The 24056-nt window shown below is 40.0% G+C and overlaps 1 protein-coding gene across 2 annotated transcripts in view; it reads right to left on the bottom strand.

The window, feature by feature from the left end:
* Positions 1–797: 797 nt before the first annotated feature.
* GNAS (GNAS complex locus) overlaps positions 798–24056 on the bottom strand; it is a 139199-nt gene continuing 115940 nt past the window's right edge. For both annotated transcript variants that reach the window (XM_069871872.1, XM_069871873.1), the window contains exons 6-12: positions 11461–11515; positions 9460–9533; positions 9182–9240; positions 7563–7683; positions 6423–6553; positions 5535–5602; positions 798–4648 (exon numbers count right to left, since the gene is read on the bottom strand). In XM_069871872.1, the coding sequence (XP_069727973.1) occupies positions 4502–4648; positions 5535–5602; positions 6423–6553; positions 7563–7683; positions 9182–9240; positions 9460–9533; positions 11461–11515 (655 nt within the window). In that variant the 3' untranslated portion in view covers positions 798–4501. The remainder of the gene's footprint in view (positions 4649–5534; positions 5603–6422; positions 6554–7562; positions 7684–9181; positions 9241–9459; positions 9534–11460; positions 11516–24056) is intronic.

The following is a 24056-nucleotide window of genomic DNA, read 5'->3' as shown; positions in this document are numbered from 1 at the left end:
GAAAGAAGAGAACTTACTCTCTTCTAAAAGTGACATAATTTTATAACATATAAGGACTGTATCCATCTCAGACAGTTGTGTAGCACCAACCACCAAGGCTATTATCACTAAGGCACTGGACTGGTACTCGGAGAGCGTGGGCTCAGTCTCCGTATCTGTGGGCAATTTCCCGTGGAATCACATTTAGACCTTTTTTTTTTCAACCCAGTACATTAACTTTCAACATTGGAAAAATAGGATATAATACAAAACATCCTACATCATTTACAGGACTATTACACCATGACTAATTACAAGATGCTCAGATTCTGAAGTGATGAACATTAGTATTTCTGTGCATAGATTTACTGGTAAAAGAAAATGATCCTGCACAATTCAATTATATGCAACACACTGGAAGAGAATTAGCTTCAGTTCCTCTGCAGTTAGTGACATACTCTAAGGTAAATTCTGTCCTTGATGCTGTGATTCAAAATAGTTTTCAGATAAATGAAGGTAAGCCCTCAGGGCTCCCATTTATGACAACTGATCCAGCACGCCTTCGTATGCTTTTGCATCAAAGTCTGCTCCTAACAACTTGCAGAGCTCCAGTTTCAGCCTCTAAGAGAGCTGCTTTCAGAAGCAGCTGAATCTTTTTTTAGTCTGCAGTGGATTTACCTTTCCACACTAGTAAAAAGACAACCCTTCAGAAGTCATCACTGCTCTGCTGCGTCACAGGGGCTGCTGATCATGCGTACTGATGTACCAGCTACTAAAAGTTCTGGGGTTGAAATAAGTTACTGCAAATGCACAGCAGCTGATTTTGAAACCACAACATCTCTACAATTTATTATTATTTTTACAAAATACCCAAAGTGATCAGACCATATTGTAGGTTACTGGCTTGCCAAAGGTTATGTTTTAAAATCAAAACCATTTCTGAGTTACAGAAGTGCCAAAAACAATCTTGAACAAGGTTTGTTTGTTGTTTTTGTTGTTTTTTTTTTTTTTTTCCTAAACCCACCCCCATCCAACAAAACAGTTGTATAACTTAAAACAGAAACAAGGGTTTGTGTTGGAAACGGTTTAAAAACCAACCCACCAAATCATGCTCGAACAGAAGCCTCGTACGGCAAAGATTCAGCTTAGGGCAATTTAGTGCCAAGATATAGACCCTCCATGGGTTTATAATGGAAATACTGACACAACCTCAACTATAGTGATGCAAATGTGCCCTAAAACACTGTATTTGCTTTTATTAGTAAAAGTGGTAGTGTTTACATTTGCAGGTATCTTACACTTCAGCATCACGATGAATACTGAGTAGAATGAATTAAGTTTTGGCTGTAAGGTCAGAAGTTTCCTAACAGATGAAGGAGACAGAAGTGAAAGTCCTCGATCATGAAAACAAGAAGTTCAAATAAATAAATAAAACAAAACTAGGAAATATGGGTAAGCATTAGGTTGGAATGGTTCAATTAACTGCAAATTATGGCCACTAAATTAGAGACAGAAGAAAACACAGTTACTTATTAAATAGCAAGCATTAAAGCTTTATGGTTTTGTATTTTTAAAAAAAGAAAGCTGTTAAAAATAAGACTTGCATTTACCAGGCCACCGAACTGCATGGACTAATAAAGAGACTAACAAAGGCAATACTGAGACATAAGACACACACACACTCCACACTTGTGCAACTTGGCCATATCCGAAACAATCGCCTTTTTTCTCACTCAAGGAAAAAAAAAAGCATCCCCCAAACACTTCTGTCCATATAAAGCTTTAGGTTTCTTAAACTGTTGCTGTCTTACATAGCTCGTTGATACAATGCATCCTTCTCATTATCAGAGGAAGAAGCTTATTTGCTTTTTAAATCTTTTTAACGGAGGTGCTTTGTTTCTCTCTGATGAGAGGTTACATTCCTCACATCACTACAGGTTTTCTCCAATATAAATTTGGTGTTTACACCAACTCCTCCTAGGCTTAAAAGACAAGGGTTGGCACAGAAGTAAAAATTTTGGCTCCTGTAACTAAAATTAAGGCTCACAATGGATTTCCTTTCCACTATGTCCCACTTTTTACCTAGTGGAAACATCAGCCCTTAACCTCCAGGCACTGGATACATTCTTAAATCACAAGGAGCTGTTTTCAGTCACCTTCTCCTACAGTTCTACAAAGTTCAGGTGGCAACTTTCTAAAGCTGTGCACAGGAAAGACGTTTCAAAAATGAGTAGCAACCACTGCAAAAAATTGTAGGTGATTTAGTGTCTTCTGAAAGATCACTTGTAATTCTGAATTGAGAGATGGGAAGTAACTCCATCAAGTCCTTGCTCTTTACATGAAAATGGACTCAGCGATTCATTTCCATTTAAAACTTCAGCCACAAAAGCAATGAAATCTCACAATTCTGAACAGTTGCAGTTCTTGGTATCAAACAGGCATCCGATACCCGAAGCAAATCTAGCTGCACAGACATCACTGACCACACCCTAGGTTTAATTTAAACTGGACCTCTTCCCAAAAAAGAAAGTTAACACAGTCTCGAGTGGAGGGAAGCTACTGCGAAAGGCAGAGAGGCAAATATTTTGGTGTTCTTTTTTTTTGTTTTGCTTCTTTTGTTTTCCTTTTTAAGTCACTGCAGTAAGATCCAGATCAGTTTAGGGGTGTAAATGAAGGGAGAACAGGGGTGTTTGAGTAATATAGGCTAACACTGTTCTAGATGTGTTATTACAGCTGTAATTTCTGACTGTACAAATTGTACACGTAGGTTTAGACACATGAAAAAGTAACACACTCACAGAGACATAAAACACCTAGGTATAAAATATAAAGCAGTGTAGTACTTACTAAAATTACATGCTCTCTTATTGCTACAGTGATTTTTGCTCTTTTTCTTTTTTACTGTACCACATGTTGTTCTAAGCATATAATTTGCATAAATTATTCAAGTTTAAGAAAAATCCACACATCTTCACTTTAAGCTACTTATATAGTTAATATAAAACAAAAAAGGTTCTAAAGTATCTCTTTATTAAAAGAGAAATAAAAATGTCATTTGAAACTGGAATTCAGTGGCCAAATCCAAGGGCAGTGCACACCTTGTCATTCCGGTTGTCGTTTGCCCACGCAGCGAGTGGAGGTTGGTGGGTATTTGGCCCAGTCTAGAGACGGTCACCAGACCTGCATGATGCCCTACGCGTCTGTTATTGTTCTGGTTTTGTCTTCAGCAAAAAAAGGACTATGAATGACCAAAGACTAACATTTATAATTTGTAGCAAAATTTGGTTTATGTAGAAACAAGCCATGTTTTGCATTTGGATAGAGATTTAAATGAATTAAAGCTAAAAATTAAAAAGCATGATGCTGCAACATCTGGTCACTTGTTGAAGACCTCACTTTTAAAGTGGTTAAGTTTGCACAATTTGTACTTTTTTCTTTTTTTTTTCTTTTTTCTTTTTTTTTTTTTTTTACTAAACAGTATTTTTCCTTCTTTTATAAACCAGAAAAACTAAACTACAGATAAATTTTCCCTACCTTGAGCTAATGCTGCAGATAGGGTTGACAAAGCTGTACAGCGCAATCAAACATACTTACATCTTAGCTCATTGTACAGGTACAGCCATAATCAAGGCACAAAGATCTTCTACAAGTTATTTTTTTTCAATAAAGTTGTACAAAATAATACATTTTACAGTCTGTACAAGAATAATAATCCAGCAGTAAAATAAAAAATGAGGGGAGGGAAGAAGAAAAAGAAGGGAAAGACTGTGAGGACTACAGTCCGGATAATGATTCTTATAGCAGACGGGATCATCAGTGGACAAACTGAAAACAGTGTGTGGTTAACTCTTTCTGCAATCACAGGCCATACGCAGTTCAATTCATAGATGTCCATGGTTGTCTTTAGACCACCAAGACTGGTTTTAAAAATACCCTTCTGAAAGGTAGCAGTTGGTTTTTGCACTGTCTAGGTCTGTTGTAGAATTGTCAGTATTTCCGTTCAAAGCCACATTACAGTCAGAGAACCAAACTCAAGTGTCTGTCTTCACACTCGGGCTGTGACTTGGCACCTTCTTTAGTCTGATGCAGCGAGTGATACAAAGTGGAGATCACGGGTTAAAGGATTACGCCCACATCAGTGCTAAATTACCTAAAGCTTTCTCTCCCCGTTTTTGTTTTAGGTTTTAATTTTTGTATCCCGAATTCGTTCAGGTGCTCCACATTCAGGGCTTTTAATTAATTAGGTTTTATTTCCTTTTTTTTTTTTCTTTTTTGTTAATAACAGTGTTAGGGAATCCTCATGGAAACGGCCTTTTAAATGTTAGAGGCCATCTCAAACTGTCCGAGGGGTACAGAAGCAAGCTTAGAAGTGCTGCTATTGTCCAGCAAGGAGAAAAAGTTGAGGGGTGCAAATCAATGGGAGATTCAAACAGTTCTCTTCCACCCTATGTGGGCAAGGGTGTGTTTTTTTTCTTTTTTAATAAGGAATAAGGAGTCCAAAACACAGAAAAAGTGCTCTCCATCACAACAACTCGTATTGGCGAAGGTGCATGCGCTGAATAATGTCCCGACAGTCATTGAAAACCCTCCGGATGTTCTCTGTATCCACTGCACATGTGAAGTGAGGATAGCAATAGTGCCTTCCATCTCCACTCGCTGTGCTGATTCTCTGTTAAAAGTAAGACAGATACTGGGTTAAAAGAAAACTGACTGGGGAAAAGCCCTCACATTCTCAAAACTCAGATGAATGAAGGTTAAGACACGTATGTGTGAGCTGTGCATTCAGAGGGTGTAACTACAAGGCAAAATGCCCAAAATTTTTCATTCCCTCACCTAAAACATGATATTTAAAATGATCACGATTATACGGTGAGAAGGTCACAGCATGTTGTGGAATTTCAGAGCTGAACAAAAACTCAGAATGCTATTTATACACAGCTTTGGTGAATCTAACCATACAATTTCTAGTTAATTTGTCAGTGAAGAAAGTGGGATATTGCTTCCTCGTACAAGGCTTTTATCCCTGCTTTACACTTACAGAAAGCCTCCCATAAAATTGAATTTTGCTCCATTTTAAAATGAGTCCACAATTTGATTGCCGTGCTCACGATTACAAGTAATTGTAATAGTATTTTTTAAAATTTGTGTCTATTATAGCTTCAGCTGAGCTCTAATGGGAAAGATAATATGAAAAGAGCATGAATATTTTACAAATGATGCACCTCTTGATTAGTCTTTATCTTTAGAAATAATGCATGGAATAAAAACCTGGACTGATTAATAACAGCAGGACTTCACTCATCATGCTGTTTATAGTTTCTTAATTCTCACTGATTCTTGTGCTATTTAATTACGTACTGTGTCAGCAAACAAATATACGAAGAACAGCTAACAAAGAGCAGTAAAGCTCTTATGTGTTAACAGTGTTTTATGCAGTGTGGATGTTAAATATAAACACACGAGAAGTGAGAGCATTTTGCAACAGCAGAAGCTGCGCGAGACCTTATATTTGAGAAGAATCACGCAAGAAATACTGAATGAAAGGAAATACTTACAAGAAATTCATCTCTAATAAAATACTTGGCCCTTGTAACTCTGGGATCCTCACCAGGCTCTGGTGTTGCTGATTGATAATAAAATAAGTATCTCATTAAAACAGATGGTTTTTGGTGATAGCACCTAAAAATTGTAACTTGTTCTGTTTTCTGCTCACATATGATAAAAACACACTTCGCAAAACTAACTACGAGATAAGACAAACCATAACATTATTTAAAACAGCAAGATTTCAGGAGAGCGAAGGAATATTACAGTGGCCATAGTGCCAGGCCTGCGGCAGGTTACAGAAATGGCCACAGAGATGCTAAGGGCGAGTTCAGAGGACAGGTTTGTGACTGCTGAGTCTCACGCTGCAATTGCTGTTCCCCAGCACTAGTGAGCTTACAGAGACGCTACTGTGATAAATGGGAATGTTTATAATTTTTACTGCCAGTCTGTTCATTCATAGATGTATTTATTTGTACAGTTCTGTGAGGAAGACACTCCATTATAGACTTTGTTTTACAAAAGGATCGACTTTTGGCAACTACCAGTGACTAAAGGATCGTAGCAGGCAACTAACTACCTGTGACATACACCGACAGAACCAACTGTGACTCTTGTGTCTCAAAGACTACAGCTGCACCTCTGCAGTACAAGCTGTACCATGCCCTGCACCAGCACAGTAATAGGATTTTGGCATGACGGAATTGTTAATATTAAATGTATAAAAGATGGGATTCTCTCATTTCTAGTATCTAAAGTTCAACATTACAGTTTGGCTGAAAGACAACGAAGATCACAACTACGTAAGAGTTTTCAAGTCTTAGCTGAAATAACCAAAACCATTACCAATGTGATCAACAAGAAAATTATTAACTGCTAATAAATCTTAAAAAACTTACCATCATCTGGTGTAGTGTAGCGAGCAAATTCTGGAAAGTAGTCTTCAATTTTAGATTTCCCTGCCAAAACTTTCTCTGCTAGTAAATCTTGTTTATTCAGGAAAAGAATTACTGAAATGGTCCGTAGCCACCTGCAGAAAATGGAAGCCAAATGCTCTGAGAAGGCATAGCTGGGAGCATGCAGCAAAATCAAAACATAATCTGGCTCTGGAGAGAATAGTCATTCACATGCAAGGATAATTTTGACAGGTTCCTTTGATACCTGAATCCAGTTTGGGTGTTCACACCCTGAGTTCAGTTTGTGTGCTTCTAATCGGGGCAAGGAAAAGCTGCCCACTTTCTGCTGTTAATCCAAACACACCCAACAGGTGAGCGTATCCACTTCTTGGTGTACTATTCCATCCCTGCTTTAATAGCTTCAGCCTCAATAAGGCAACTACCAACCTAAGTCTCCATAGGAGACACGGATGTAACAGGCAGGCGGTTGTGATCAAAGACTGGCTTGGCCTGCGCTGTGAGAAGCAAAAACACAGGCTACGCTGCCCTTGTGGGTCAACCCTGGAGGGCAGCGAAGCACCACACAGCTGCTTGCTTACTTCCCCCTCAGTGGGAGAGGGGCAGGGGAAAGGAAGAACAAAAGCAAGAAAATTTGGGGGTCAAGATAAAAAAATCTAAATAGTAAATGTTTAGTAAGTGAAGGAAGAGAGACAAAAGCAAAACAAAAGGAGTGATGCAAAGGCAATCAGTCACCACGTCCTGTGGGCAGACACAATACCCAGCAAGACAACAAACCCTCCTGACGCCCCCTCCTTTGCCATTTCAGGATGTTCCATTGCATGGAAACACCTCTTGGTTAGTTCGGGTCATCTGCCCGCTGTGTCCCTCCCAGCCCATTGTGTCATGGGGCAGCAGGGTGAGAACAGAGAAGGTCTCGAGGCTCTGCAAACACCGATCAGCAACAGCTACAACAGGAGTGTGTTATCAGGATTGTTTTGGTCAAAATCTAAACTGGCACAGTATGAGCTGCTACGAAGAAAATTAACTCTCTCCTAGCCAGGCTCAGGACTCACGTCTGGACTTTACTATAAGACAGGACTAGTAATGTATGTGATACAAACAATGAAACTTCAATTCACAGACCTGTTGTTCCAGATACTCTTGAAGAGGTTTAGTGCTTCTTGAAGCCGATTGGTCTGATTGTCCTCTCGTATAACCATGTTGTAGCTACTGCTCGCCACCACAAATATGATAGCAGTCACATCTAAATCAAGAAATACCTATCAGTTAATACTGAATTTCAGAAGGCAAGACATATCCAGGAATCCCAAAATTCAATAAAAGCTGACAGAATGACAGAAAATGTAAAAAAGAAAGGAACAGAAGCAAAAGAGAAAACAAAGTATTCTAAGAGGAGATTTAAAAGCTTAAAGAAATTCAGAAAGCAACTCTGAGCTGTCAGAAAGGACAGGGAGGCCCTTGGGGGAAGCCCTCAGGAAAAACGGCATTTTTGATCTGCAAGAATAGTAATAATAAAACCAGTAGATTGCTGTGAATTCATGGTTAATTGCTCTAGTTCTGTTACAGTGCGCTATTCTGCTCCAAGGCCCCTATCTCTTTCCTGGGAGACATTCACGAGATCACAGAATGCAGACGTCTGTGACTCTGCGTGGCTGCACTGCTCCAAACCCCTTACACTGCCTTCCACACTCACTCCCTCAGACAGCAGAAGAGATGAGTCAGATCATGAGGCAACAGGAAGAGGAAGGAGAAGAGGCAAAACCCAAACAAGTCTGCTATTAATAGCACAGAAGAAAATATTGCACAGCAGTTCCGCACATATATTAAGTGCTCAGGTGATACTCTGTGACAGTAACTGTAGCAAAATATGATGAATTCTAAGTTGCATTCTACTTTATTCTGTAGGATCTCATTAGTACTTTTCTACAAAAAGACAGACTTGCTTAGCTGTCCAAACACCTCTTGCCCATAGAAAGGTTTCACATCTAAACACAGCAACAGAGTAAAATAAACAGCTGTAGAGAAGGTACATGCAACACCTGAGAATCATAGAATGGTTTGGGTTGGAAGGACCTTACAGCCCACCCAGTTCCACCCCCCTGCCATGGGCAGAGACACCTCCCACTGGATCAGGCTGCTCAAAGCCTCATCCAGCCTGGCCTTGAACATCTCCAGGAACAAGTCCTTCTCTGGCCAACGGTGGCTACTGAGACAGATCTGCCCTGCTATCTCATACTGCACTAGCTGGTTGGTGCTGGTTTGGAAAGAAGCACCCATGACATCACAGTGTGGCTGCTATTACATGCAAAAATGCAATATTTGATGGATATATTAATTATCCTGTAATTGTATATTTTGTGTAGGCACAAACATACGTAAAACTTCATTTAGAAGAGAGAATATAGCTTGAAATTTAACACCCTCATAAGCTGGCAAATAATGAACGAACCCACCACTAAACAAAACTAATTAAATGAAGAGAGGGAAGCCAAAGAAAACAGACAAGCTATCTTAAGTTATCAAACTTGAATTCCTTTCCACCTACATTCTCCCTAAAGATATAAACTTCTGTAACTGCATAGAATATGTCAAGAAAAATTCCATCCAGTGTGACTGTTCAGATAATTCCATATCAAGCTACACAGAAAAGAAGATGGCTTTCACACAGTGAGAAAATGAAGACTGGGCATTAAATTTTGCAGAGAACGATTTTATACAACAAACAGAAGTTCTACTCATACCATTAAAACACTGGATCCATTTTCGGCGTTCATCTCGTTGCCCTCCAACATCAAACATACTAAGAAAAAAACACAAATTAAGTCAGAGCACATTTTGTGTTTGGGTTTTTTTTTCCAAATGCAAACAGAAAACACAGAAAATTTTAGGACTTTCATGTAATAAAATCTAAAAGGAACCAAGGATTATGAGAACCCGAACAGGCAACAGTCCACTGACATACGCTAGCAGAGCTTTCATCACAAAAGAGAGAGAGGAAAAAAAAAGTGAAGATACTTACTGAAAATTTACTTTGTCCACCTGAAACTTGGTTTCAAAAATTCCTGATGTCAAAACTCTGCATCTGAGAAGATCCTAGGAAAAAAAATGGAAAAGCCACGGATTAAACACAGATACTTCATAATTCTTTGTATCTCCACCAACAGAAATAAAAGTCCATTACTCAGTGCTGAAAGTGTTTGCTGCTTTGCAGAATCAGGGCACAGAGAGTTATAAATGATAATCAGAAGTTGTGAACTTCAAACAATTGAAACTGTTGTAAGCGTTACAAAACCCTCTTAAAATCAAACTGCATTGGCTTGTATTTACTGCACATTGCAAAGCTGTCACAGCCGTATACAGCGCCCAGTGCATAGCTGATCTAGAAGAACCTGATTTGCACAGGCTCCACACAGACTGCACTGTCCAAATTTAACTTTGAATTCAACCAGGGGTTGTATAAGTCAGGACTGAAAGTTTTCGTTTTCTTCATTATGGGTCTAAATAGCAAATAAATAGTAACTTTCGCAGCAGACAAGATCACTTAAGTGAACAGACTGTAAAAAAAAAAATTATACGCACAATAAAAGCTCTGTTCTTACTACACAGGTACCAAACTGGCTAGTCAAAACCACACAAAATCCAAAGGTTAGAAAACACTGTTCAATCATTAAACAAAATGGCTACATTTTAACATCAGTTTTCTGATAGTAAATTATTGTCATCTGGCTATTTTAAGACTCGTATTGAAAGGAGTCTGCATTTAAATGTTGTTCTAACTTCGTGTCTTAAACGGTTTGAAAATTCAGATTTAGAAAACTGGACTTTCTGGAGCTCTGTATCCCCAGAAATCAACATAAGTGCGTTAAAAGAAAACAAAAAAACAACTCACCCACCTCAGGGGAAAAAGCAAAGAAGTGATTTGTTTATTACACTCTTAGGAGAAACATGTCATGTCGCAGAGGACAATCCAAACGGCCCGTGTTACAGGGCACTCTGGGAGTTTCAATGCAGTCAATGGGCCCAAACGAGCACCGCAAGCATTAATGCTTGCTTACAGAAGTAAACATGTAATTATTTTACTTAAGTAACTACTTAAATACTCACCTTATGTAACTAATTACTGGAAGTAAATTATAAATACTTTACTTTGTACTATAGACTCCATGTAAAGTCAATACAAGTTAAACTCTTGACACCTTAGCCTCAAATATAAAGCTGACAATTGTATTTAAATGTCACATCTGAAGATTAGTGGCTTCAAATTTCAAATAAAGTAACCTACATTTTTAATATTTTGTTTCTTGAAAATAGAATTATTTCAGAGATAAGAAAGTGTTGTTTATAAAAAACCTCAGACTTTTAAAAGGATGAATGATTCATTTATTCTTGAACAACTTCAAAGTATACAAACTGCTCTCTCCTCAACAATATTGTCTGTGAAATTTTTGGAACATTAGTAAGTTTTTTGGTTGTTTATCCTATAAAAAGTTGTATTATTTATGGGTAGAAAGATAGGAATATACATGTGATTTTGGATTAGGGATTTGGTCCTAAAGAGATCCTCAGATTATCTGTAAGAAAATGAAAACTAAAATGCCTATTCTGATAAAAAAAATAAAGTCGTCTGACAAGGTTATTATTACAGAATCCGGTTTAGAGTGGGAGCCAGCAGGGCTAAGAAGACACCAACCAACTTTGTGTCAAAAGAAGCAAGCACATGATGGTTAACAGCAAGGAGGGCAAACCATCATGAACTAATTCAAACGGATAATTGAGGTTTAGCATCACAGAATACAACGTAAGTCTTAAACCCGGGCAGATTTTCATTTCACAGTGCCTTTACATGCATAAACATAATCTCGATCTAAATTACAAAGTAATTTTTTCTGGAATACTAAATATGTACAGTGCATGGCAATACCTGTATTAGTGTCAATAAATTAAACATTAATGAGATCGTTATACCCAAAGGCAGAAGGGGCAGACTAGTTGTGCAAGATCTTAATGAGACTTCCCTTACCTGGTCAGACGGCGTGTACTCGTTTTGTTTGACTATGTCAATCTTGTCTAGGAAACTGGGAAGAGAACAGAAAGCGATTAACTTTTTTTAATCCAAAGAAAAGTAAAGTTTTTGTTCAGTGCGCAGAGGATGATCAATAAGTACCACAATCATGAATTCCAGCTAATAGGAGTCTTTCCACATAACATTCTCTCCTAAGGTCACTGTTTCAGAATCACATAGCAATGTTACAAGTTGGCTAATGCTTGAAAAAAGTTCAGAACACAACAGGTTCATAGAGACACAAAGGTGATCACTACAGCGACCCAGCCTTTCTGTACTGAATTTATCTAAGCATGGAGATGGATTTTTGGGTTTGGGTTTTGTTTTGTTTTTAAACACTCCACTAATCAGCTTAATGGATTTTGGAAACTGACAATTAGAAAATAACAACAAGATATTGCTAAAACCTGGAACTGAAAGTACAAACCTCTTACTGTTGTTTACGCAGACTATTTTTAGGCCTATGATTTCCTTGAAAAACATCAGCCACATAGGAGCAGCAGTACTGTACTTGAGATGAATTCCAATAGCAACATTCATGCCAGGTAAAACAAGTCAGAATGGAACAAACATTTCTTCTTTCCCCCCCCCCCAAAACCACGTTCCAACATTCAGTAACATCTGGTACTTCTAACAATACTCATTCAAGCAGGAAAACTTTCACTGCATGATAGTTACCAGCAAACCTACCCTGTTGCCAGTGGCACTTCAGGGAAAACAGAGCAACGCAATATGTTAAACGAAGATTTCTTCCCATGCATGTGCCTTTTCATACAAGTCTGCTCTAGCAACTTTAGAAAGGACTAAAGACATTAAAAACCAGTTTGATTTTTTTTCTCAAACATAAAGGGGATCATTCTTTCAGTTGATCAACTGAAAAATAAACTTGTCTGTAAGGAGCACAGAGTAGCAGAAATTCAATCCAGTCTGATAAATCTAAAATAAGGAGCAACAGTGGGAACACGAGAGTTCAGAAGGGATCAATGCGTTATGTTCAGGGACTTCCAAGTCAATGTCATTCAAAACCGAATAATTTATCCACTAAATTAAACTTTTAATCAAGTCAGATGAGAACAAAGCCTAATCAAAAATAAATTCACCATCATTAAATTCTATTTTTAATTCTTGTTATGCTTTACCCCAAACACAAATGAGGCCATTTCAGTGCTACCTTGTGTGCTAAATTCACTGCTGATACAAATTGTTCTATGACTATCGGAGATAAGCCCATCTACTATGCCAGCAATAAATTTCACAGGGAGAAATAAAAATGACCTTGGTGAAATAATTCAAATAAAACTGTTAAACCACAAAACCCAATTTTACACTGCGATCAACTCTTGCACCAAGTTACAAAGTCAGGTTCTTTCTTCTGCAAAATTCTCCTGGAGAGTATATAGGAAAGCCATTTTGTGGAAAGCAAATCGTTTATTCAGCATCGCTGCTGATTCTCACTTAGGGCTGGATTCCGGACACAACTAAACAACAGCATCAGTTACTGCTCTGCAAAACACTGTCACTTAGTGTAAGACGCTTTTTGCTTGTGTTATAAAACACAGATACTGCTATAACACGCTATAAAAACAAGACTATAGGTCATTAGTAGTCAGCAACACTGCAGAATCAGCATCTCTGGGACAGCAGCAGATGTGTCCCATGGATATTAAAATGAAAAGTATTAATAAAAACTTCATGTGAAATAAAACATACATCTTATTTTTGCGTCTCTCTTGTCAGGAAGGAAGGAAAGAAAAACACATGTGAAATGTTTTGAACAGGTCTTTGTGAGGAATCAAGCTTTAAATGTAAAGGGTGCACTTAGGAGGCAGACTTCACACAGAACCTGTCCTTAGGTCCTACGTGACAATGTAATTAAGTTACATATGTATCCCCAATTTTTACCAAATTTTTAATAAGCCTACGTTGTCAAAACCATGTCCCAGCTTTCTGATCGAGATGTATGCCTTATTCTGGAGTTTTTTTCGTATAGAGTTGTTCATCCCTATGTAGGGGGGAATTTCCTGAACGCACAATGCTGCAGCCAGCCTCAGAGCTGCAGCCTGCGCTCACTTTTCCCCACTGAGAACGTGCGTAACATTAAATCCTCTACCTCAAGGAACAACACAACTTCACCATTTTGGGAAGAACAGGGATGGGGAAAACAAGACTGCTTTTCCTTCAGCATTTCCTGACAGCCTCGTCAATAAACAGTAACTTGAAATTTCACTCTTTGTGATCTGATGAAATGGTTGACAGGCAAGGTTGTTTTTTTTTCCCCCTCTGTGAAGAGGAGCTTTTGTTTTCAATCTAGAATAATACTGGAAAGGTCTCTTCGAACTGACAACACACCTAGATTTGAAGAGCTTTATTTCCATCAGATATCTTTTCTGTCAAGTTGTAACCTGAATTTGTATACAAAGTGTCTCTCTTAAAAGAGGTATTAAGATCTCATCTTCAGTGTCAGCAAGACACTAAAGATCATGAATTCAAAATTAAATTCAATTCAAAATTTCAATCCCAACTAAGCACAACATTTGTTCATAATTTGTAACCCTGAACAGCTGTACTGGAACTCCAATTTTGTGAAGTTCCTGCCTCTGAAAGCCTAAAGGTATTTTACAGAGAAAAAAATCATACTCTCAACTCCTGCCTGCCTTCCCCATGCTAAATTTCCTGCCTCTGCCATCACATCTTCAAATGCACACCTTACATTAACCTTATTTTAGAGTTAGGGAAAAATCAAGGCACACAGGGAGCAAGTTAATTGCCCAGAGTCCCCTGAGTCAGTGGAAATGGAATTTTCACTTCCTGTGAGTCATGTATTTTTATCAAGATATTACTAAGAATTAACCAGAATATTACTAAGCATTATCAAGATTTTACCAAGAATTAAAGTTGTATTTACCCTGATCACCTCTAAAATAGACTTTACAACTCAAGTTTCCATGTCTGAAAAGTAATTAATATTCATTTACTGATCTTCCTAAAGATCAAATTGTTCAAATGCCCGGCAGATTTTTAGTTCCTTATCTGCGCCCTAACAGGGCTACAAAACCAACTCAAAGCTCCCAAAAGTAGTTTTAAGTGGAAACTTAACATTAATAGTGTTTAAAAACAAAAGTCTATTTTTTATTTCTCAGAACAGATCATGCTTTACACTTCTACTTTACTCCCTTTTCAGTCCTTATCATAAACCTTTATGTTATTCAGCAGTGGCTGTCTAAAAGCAAAAGAGTTCACTATTTAATTATTTCTTCAGCTATTTTGTCTCTGCTGAAGCTGGAATCGCAGGGTTAGTACAAAACACCATGCTCTTTTTAAAAGAATATTTAAGTGGATAAATATAACATGCATATGCTGTGACTTTAACAGTTTAAAAACGTGTTAATACAGCAGAGTTTCCCAAACTCTGAAAAGCCAGGTCTGTTACAGCTTCAAACAGGGCTCCCCAAGCAGGCACACCCCGACGGGAACTCCAGGGCACAGGAGTTACTTTCAGGTGCAAGCAGGACACCAAGGTGGGGGAATCCTACTCCTTACACTGGTGATAAAGATTTCTTTTACATTTCAGCCAGTTTATTTTGCAAGAGAAGCAGGAAAAGTTACAGGAATGATGGAAATAAAATAAGCAAACATTCAGTCTGCCTAGTATTTATGGTATATGGATCAAACTTGCCATGTTTTTCCTCAAAATGAAGTTAAAAATTAAAATTGGGACATTAGTAGACTTTTGTTTTGTTTCTGAAGGTCTACTGATATATTCTATGATTTGTAGAGGTGGGGTTTTTCCTGCTAAGGTGATCACAGAAGACGGGCCACAAACACGTCACTGGACTTTTTAAAAATACTCAGAAAGCCATGGCTCTTTTTTCCCCCCGAAAGAAAACTTTATACCCTGGAAAAGATAAGGGGAGGAGGAAAAAAAAAATCCATCAAAGCCTTTGCAATTACTTGAACTACTTCACAAAAAGTATTAAGAAAACAAACCCAGCCCTTTGGAGACAGGCAGGTAGAGATAGCACTGCAACAAATATTACTGGTGTAGTTACGAGAGCTCCACGTTGCACGTAAAAACATCTCACATCGATGTTCTTGTAACAAAATTCTGCGTGTCAGTTCTCAGACACAGGGACTCCATTCAAAACCAGATTTATACTGGAAATGAACTTCAAAAATGTAGTGTACGGCTGGAACAGAAGCAAACCAGAAGACAACTCTGCAGAAAACTTCCTCAGGGAGCTGCAAACATTTTTTTTATTTCCAATTTCAAGTCAACTGGTTATTATGATCTCCTTATTGAAGCAGCAGTCACACAAAAAGATTTAAAACCACTCTAGAGCTCAGAATTTAATTATAGATAGTATTAATGCGTACATATCCCAGAAAAGTGATTTTGCGGGCGGCCCCAGCTGTAATTACAGCAGAACCTCGCAGCATTCCAGCCACTTGGAGGCAGAGGGGCACCATGGGTCTAATTTTGAAGCAAATAATGAGAAAGCTGAAAAGTATGACTCCATATATTTGGAATCATCTTGTGGTAATCAAGGTTACAGTTCCTTATATGGTGTGGAGAACATGAGGCACACACAAAAAATAGAATATTAAAACTGTGGGGTTCAAAGAACTGCAACCATCGCAAAAACCCCAGCAGCGGCCGTAAAGCCCCCATATTTTTCTGTTTTCGTGAAATACAAACCTTGCCCTAAAAACAAGGCCGGTTACGCACCCTGCTTCCTAAACTGCATAATTAAGGCAGCGTAGTCTGCCGGGAGGCATGAATGAATTTTCAACAAACCCAGCAGAAGGCAAACCACCCCTTCACAAACTGCTAGCGGCTGCAAAGAGAAACGGGGAGAAGTCAGGAGAAGGAGAAAAATCTATTTAAAGAGGTTGTAGTTGCCTCTTTTTTCTTTCCCCCTTCTGCCTGTCTAAAGTTAGTCTGGCTTAGAGGATGCACTAACTTTCCCAATCAGTTTTACATTACAGCACAAGTCCAGAAATAGCTCCCAGCCGCCTTGGCCTCTAGCACGGTTGCCATGACAATGGAACCACAGTGCTATAAATAGCTCATCAGCACCAAATCTTGTGAGACACATCTGGAATGGGGCCAGCCCAGCCCCGGCCTGACAAATAAAAATAGGCACAGGCCGTTTCAAAGGCTGGAAAGGTACAATGCGGCTCGGCTGGTGCAGAGCAGCAGCAGAGAAACAGCTTTGATTGCTCGTTAGCGTGAGATTTATTTGATAGGAGATGGGGAGAAGTATGAAAGTTATTTTATTGCACGCTAAACAGTCAGTCTTTCTCTACGGTCTATTTTCCTTTCTCTCCCCCTCGGCTGCAGCAAACCGTACCGCTCCTGAAACTGCAACAATGCAGGCTTTTGCCCAGGAGACCATTAAAACAAGGAAAAACAGAAAAAAAGAGATCTTCAGAACTTCCCCTCTAACTATTTTTGTACGTTTTTGGCTCCAGCGTGGTTAAGTGCTCCTGTGAGTCTGACCGGCGTCCCGGATGGAATCCTGCAGGGGCTGGAGCGCTTTGCTCCAGTCCGAACCCTTCCCAGGCTGCCGAGGGCCCCCAGCAGGACGAGGCTCAGGGCTGCTCCCCTCCTCACCCCCAGCACCGTCGCCCTGGACCCTCCCCAGGGACAAAGCTACGGCCCCCGCTGGGGTTACAAACCGGCTGCAGAGGTGGGAGCCAGAACCAGTAGTCGCGGTACAACCCAGCCCACTTCCCAACGGCTCCGCTTGACAAAACCGCCTTTTGAGCAAGCATTTTCTTTCACTTAGTGGGTGAGAAAATGTCGTATTTTTAGCACAGACTCTTGATCAACCCATTCAATTACATCCAAATTATCTGTGTGGGAACAGAATGTTATGTCAAAAATGTTATTCAGAATATTTGTCAATATTACCCAACAGAAGACGTTTGTATAATCGGGAGATTCAATATTTTCTACAGCCTCTGAAAGCAACATTGCAGGACTCAGACTGAAGTTTAAGTTTTTGATGTTTCACAGACACGGGAAATAGTCAGCGTGATATAACACAGCGAACACCGCTCTCAAAATGTAAAATTGTCGCTTTATCAAAAACCAATAGAGACTCCAGATGGTAATCAAAAACCTGCAACTCTAACAAGCATTTAAGCCACAGCAAAATATCTTCCGTCTGCCACAAAGTCACCGTGCACGCGCTCCACACAAACTGCACCATCAGCCCACAGGATTCCTTTAGGTCCCTACATGGATATTTTCATTTCTAAAAATTGTAGAGTAACTCCCATCCAGGCCGAAAACTGTATGTAAACTTCCCACCCGCCTTCCTTTTCCCACATCCAGGTTGCCCATTTGCTGTCTGCACAACGAATGCTTCAGAAAACAGCACTTTTACACAAGTATTTTGGAAAACGTACTTCATCACACACAATGCGGTGCAATGCAGGATTTATTGTTTTTTATAAAGATACTCCAAGTTAGTTAAAGAGCCTATATTCAACTACAAGTTTCAATTTAAATCATATAAAATAGAACTATATATAATTTTTTTTCTTCCTTAAGAAAGCAACTAATGAATTTTTATAAGACAATCCTTTCTGGCTCACATAATGGACAAAGTTTCCAGTTTTGTCTGGGAGGAAGATGAGTGGGAGAGGGCAGCAAAGCAGAAACCCCAGTAGGTAACCCAAACCTGGCCAACACTCCTCTCCTTCTGGAAAGGCTCCGTGGGGCACCTCCCAGGTCCCCTCTGCTGTGAACTCTTCTCCTTGACCTGATGTAGCTTCTGGACCCCTCCACCTCCAGGGATGGCGTTGGAGGATGCCTCCTCCAGGGAGATCGTTTGAGCTTCTTTACGCTTCCCAATGACCAGGGGCACATTTTACCCTGACCGTTACAGCCATCGGCCTCTGACCATACTTGATCACTGGTCTCCCAACTGAAATCCAGCCCGCACAGCTTCCTCCTACTGACAACTGACACAACCCCCAAACACTTGAGGCTGCTCCAGCTGCCTTCACTCTGACTTTGCAAACTTGTACGAATGTATTTTCACACACTCACAACCACCAAAACAGAGCGATTAACACCAACACAGCACTGCGTGCCTGCGAGGCTCCGCAGTACAGGACTGTATATATCAAAGAACTTCCCAACAGCCGCTCACCCCGCCCCAGAAAAATACTTCGCCATGCCAGGGAGAAACATAAGCTGATCCATGGCCAAGGCTGGGTACAGAAATTAAAGGTAACGGTATGGATGAGATCACTATGTTGTGATGTGACTCTAGGGGAAGCCTGGGGCCGGAACACGGTGTGAGTGAGTGGGGAGGACATGGCGCAATCCCCATTAACTCTGTCTTTCTTTTTTGTAAGCAGACTGCAAAGACAAAAACCATGGGAAAAGGAGAAGCAATTAAACATTCATGTAACAAAATTTCTCACTTTGTTTTGCTTTCTGCCCCTCTTCTCTAACTTTTCTTGCTCAGTTTCGGTACGCCAAATGTAACAAGAGACTCAGATCTAGCCAGTGATCCTGTCTATTCCAAAATACTATCAAATCCACTGTTTGGATAGGGGAGATTATGTCTTCTCTACAATTTAAAACTATTTTGTTTGCCTGCTTTCATTTTTACTTATCCCTATGAATGAATCAGTGTTTAAAAGAAGCAAAATAATCAGAAATCAAAATATCGGCCACGTCTAAACAATTCACGTGTTATTGGAAGCAGAATGAAAGGCAGGAGAGTTCCCAGGGAAACCAAACCCCAGAGCAGAGGGTGGGAATCGGCCATGGCGAATGGGGCAGGCTGTGCTCCGGGGCTGTTCCGTGCCTTACCTGCTGCAATTTCTGTCTTTCCCGACAGTGGGAAACGGTTTTAACCTCCCATGACTCTCAAAGACTGTTATCCCGAACAATCAAACCCCTAGGTACTCCATCAAGTTTGCTGTCTTTTTCAGTTATTTCAGCAAGAGCTCTGCACACTAAAGACTACAATTTTTTATTTTACACCAGCAATGAAAGCTGAAGCCTAATAGTTAAGATTAAGAAAACAACCCATTGTTTGTGTGGTCTTTGCTATCTGTAAGGCTGTTGAGCTGGATGAGCAAGAACTCGAGCACGGCTGATTGGGAACTTCTTTCCCATTCTGCTGCCCTCCAAACATTCATATTCTTAATATATTTTTTTTGTCATGCCTGTTTTATTGAAGGTAGAAAAAGGTCTGTATCTACACATAAGACCAGCGGTGTCTCTGTTGTAAGCTGAAGTCACAGATCTTGTATATGGCAGGAGGAACCAGCAACCCTGACTGCATTGCTCCTGTGCTCTGTGGGGGCTGAACTTGAAAGAAATCTTTGAGTATTTTTTTCAAAACCTATTTAAATTAATCAGGCGAAATAGGGATCTTAGACAGGTTTCAGAATATTTTCTGCTAACTTAGACTAAGAGTCTGAGAATGTTTAAGCAAAGGCAGAAATCAATATGAATAATTTTAGTTTAATTAAAGAGTGCCTCTACAGAATATAAATTTGTCTGGGTCCCCTCAACATCGTTAAACTCAAATCAGCAAACGAATGCTTGCTACGATTTCAGATGTATTTTTTCAATATAGGAACAACCTATGAATCTTATAACTATACATGCCCTACCGTAGGCTGCCCTAAGCAATTAAAACAGGTGAACCTAATGGGATATCCTCTCATTGTGTTTCAACAAAGTATTTATATGAACCTTGTCCTCATGGTCTTTAGCTCCCTCCAGTGCTATCAAATCAGCAGAATTGCTTTCCATTGATAGGGACCAGCACGTACAGATAATTTTAAAACTGGGCTACTCTGACAAAATTAGTGACATCGCTAATAAATAAAATTAAAATTAAGTTAAGATTTTAAAACGTCAGTCAAAATGTAATCTCTCAGCAAACGGGACCAAAAAACAGCCAGAAAGAGACAACTGAAGACCTAGATCTGACGCAGGAACAGAGCTATGCTGACAGCCACAAAATGCTTTATAAGCATTTTTTACTGGTATTTGCACCATGCCTTTCGGATGATAAAAGAATCAATAAACTAATATTTCATACTAGTTTCCATCATTTGAAGAAACAGCTGCAAAAATGGACAACCCAAAGGTTCAGGCAATGCCCACCTTTTCCAGCTGGTGGGTGGCTTGCATAACCGAACCCCGAGAATGCAGAACCAGGCACCTCCCCCCAACTACTACCTGAGAAATAAGCAACATCGTTCTTAACAGGAATTTGAGACATAGGAGGAGCTGACACAGTCCCATGTGACAGAAATGGAATTTTGATCCCAGGACTGAGCTTCTGCAGGAACCAGGGAAGGAATAAGGCCCCAGAGGAGCCCAAAACAATGGGAGGACAAAGCGCTGCTGGGTACCGAGCAGAGTCTAGGGAGGACTTCACTGCCTTATTTAAATACACTTGTACAAAGGTCTTCAGAGAAATAGTTGACATATATTTAACATGCAAGAACATAAATCCAACACTGGAATTTTGCCTACTTGGGCACCATCCCAATGGAGAGATTTTTGTTCAGTATTTTAGGAAGTTAGGTTCCTTTGCAGAAATGCAGTAATTTTGGCTGTTATGCTGCCCACAGGGCATTTGGGTCTTTCGTTCCTTTTATGCCAGCATCACACATGATGCTTGCCGCAGGCACGCGGGGCTGGGCAGCCCCTGCCTTCACACAAGTACCTGTCCATACCTGCCCAGGAGCCGGCAGTTCAAACAGCTCGCAGCACCTCACATTTGAGTTTTTGCTTTTCTCAGAGCCGTGCTCAGCCACCCCCCTTTTATTTAAAAACCAGTCTTTTCCCAACTTGGGAAAAGCAGCTCCAGGCCTCTGTAAAAGGAGGCACACAACCTGGCATCTAGTATTAAAGGCATCCTTAAAGAACACAACTTGCCTTCTAAAGTGAGTCATAAAATAACATTATTTTTCTTTTTTCTTTAAAACATCTGCTTGATTATGAAATCTAGTATCAGACATACTTAAAAAAATCATTTTAAAACAAGAACCTTATATGGAGCTACAACAGCCACTTTATATTGTCAATTTTGAGGAGCACAGTGACATTAATCTTCAACTTCTGTGAAAAACTGCCTGCGAATTCCAGTTTCTGCATTCTTTTGCTACACAATGACATGAAGAAGTTAAATTTAAGTGCTTGTCTCGCTGGTACACATTACATTCAGGCAGATAAAAGGAGCAAGAAATCAAGCTTGAAGCCAAACAATAAAGGTGAACATGCTGCTTCTGTGGGAAAGCCATTCACAGGGAGTGACCATGTTTCTGGAAAAGCATAGGCCTTTTTTTATTCTCATAGAAATTTAACACATCAAACAAAAAGAACCATCACTCATTCAGTTCCATGAGTTCGCTCTTTGTGCGATTTTCACTGTTCTTAAAAGGAAAATCTAGTACTGACCTTCCATTTTTGCTTACCCTTGTTGTTTGTGATAACATCGATATTTCCCCAAACTGCATTTGCTTATTTAACGCTTTGAAGCTTACAATTAAAATGGACAACTCTCAGAATACTGTGGCTTTGCAAAGGCTCACGAACAGCACTAATCTAGCTTGTGACAGGATAGGCCATTTTAGAATCTTTTAAACAAAATATTATGGCCCTTCCCTCCCTCTTCCCACTGACCTGCTAACCTGACCCAACTTATCCTGAAACAGAATTTAAAACATTATAAAAATAAGAACTCCCTTAAATCTCATCTCTCAAAACAGGGGACTGGCTATAAAAGACACCCAACATAGCCTTAAAATCATTCAAATGGCTGTAAACCAGATGGCAGAATACTTTTCGTATTTGTAAAACTTATTTTAACGTTTGCAAAACATATTTTTAATGTGCACTTTTCTAAGCTGCGCACTTTTAAGACTAAGGTAACGGAAGAGTTAATGTGTGCACAGGAAAAGTAAAATCCCTGACACGGCACAACCTTGGCCTGTTTCCTCTCTCAGCCGAGTCATGTCTGCTGGTTTCGACACAGAGAGGTTTTCTATCCCAGCTCCCTGACTCACCGACGAGCAGCCAGGTGCTGCAAAGCATGGAGCCGAGACAGGACTGAAGTAAGCGTTTAGAGACACAGGCAGGGGATGGACGTGCACACGCGGGAAAGAACTGCTGGGTGAGTGCACAGCAAAAAGGAGGCGAAGGGAAATTTTGGATGGGCTTTTAAAACCCCTTATTCTCTAACTAACGACAACGTGACAATGAGGAAATGACAGAGCAGCTGCTGAAGGCAACATTATCGACTATTTATTAGATATAGCGAAGTGTTGCAGAACATAGTTATTTCAGTATCGTAACTTAAAAAACCACCACAACAGATAGCTTTATCTTGTAAGAGAACCTTACACTGAGGAGAACATTAAGCTTTGGGAGGTGCTCAAGGTGACAAAGAGGCACTGCTCTTGCAGTCTCAGCATCCTCACTGGCCTCTTCGATGGCACTTTACTGAGAGGCCAAGGACTTAGAAAGCCTGGTAAGGGAGTCTTCTCCCACAGCCCCACCCTCCTCTTCTGACGTGGGTCTCTGTGCTCCCAGGCAGTGCCAGAGCCTTGACCACGAATCACGCTTCTACCAAGGCTGAAGAGAACCTCCGCACTGAGAAACACCGCACAAAACTTTGCTAAACTTAAATTACTGCTACCTTCACTGGAAAGCTTGTCTTTAGCCCCGCTTTCCTCAAGCAATGGGGCAAGGAGGAAGGAGAAGAAAAGATTCCAGCCATCATGGTTGCGAAACAAGTACCAAATGGGGCAGTGAGCACTATCTATGCAGGTGGTGTGAAACATTGAGAGCTGGAAGAGAACTTAATTGCAGGAGGCATTAATTCTGAAACTCCAGTGATGCTAGTTCATGCTTTTTAAAAAGTAACACAAAGCTATGAATAGTAAATCATTTTTGCCCCATGAGTGGGTAGACTCCACGCCCCTCCACATTCTCTCACAACTGGGCGGCAGGGAATCCAAGGGAAAGAGAAGCCACACTGCAGAGCCCAGGGGGTGCATTTAAGTTCCAGAAAATTTCCAGATTCCACTGGATGAATAAAAGCCTTAAGATTCCAGTAGAGGACACGTACATCTTGACCATGTGTCTGCAGAGGGCAGTGTCTCATGTTTGCATTTATATGGCTGAAACTGCAAACCTCAATTATTTATTAACTGATTAACAATTTCCTCTTCTACATGAAAGGAACATTTAAACATTCTCAGGAGAAGAACTGAACTAAAACAGAAACTAAAAAAAGATGGGTAGAATTGCTGCAGCGGGAAAGATAAGAGGGGGTCTAAGAAGGTACTTCTCCTCCCGAAACACAGTGCCCATTTCCACATGGATACACATTAAGGGTTATGAACTTGGCTGGGGCTTCAGCTGCCCTTACAAAGCTGTGCCGATATCCATGCCTATCGCTTTGCACGAAGACATAAACCCAGCACACCTCTTACTATGTCTTAGTGCAAAGAAGCACTGATGGGATGTACAGCACCCTTCAGTGTTGCAAGCTTGGTTGAAA

Source organism: Phaenicophaeus curvirostris, chromosome 18 (genome assembly GCF_032191515.1).
Source record: "Phaenicophaeus curvirostris isolate KB17595 chromosome 18, BPBGC_Pcur_1.0, whole genome shotgun sequence".
Lineage (NCBI taxonomy): Eukaryota > Metazoa > Chordata > Aves > Cuculiformes > Cuculidae > Phaenicophaeus > Phaenicophaeus curvirostris.
Note: the sequence above shows the minus strand (reverse complement) of the source record. Positions and strands in the feature narration are given on the sequence as shown.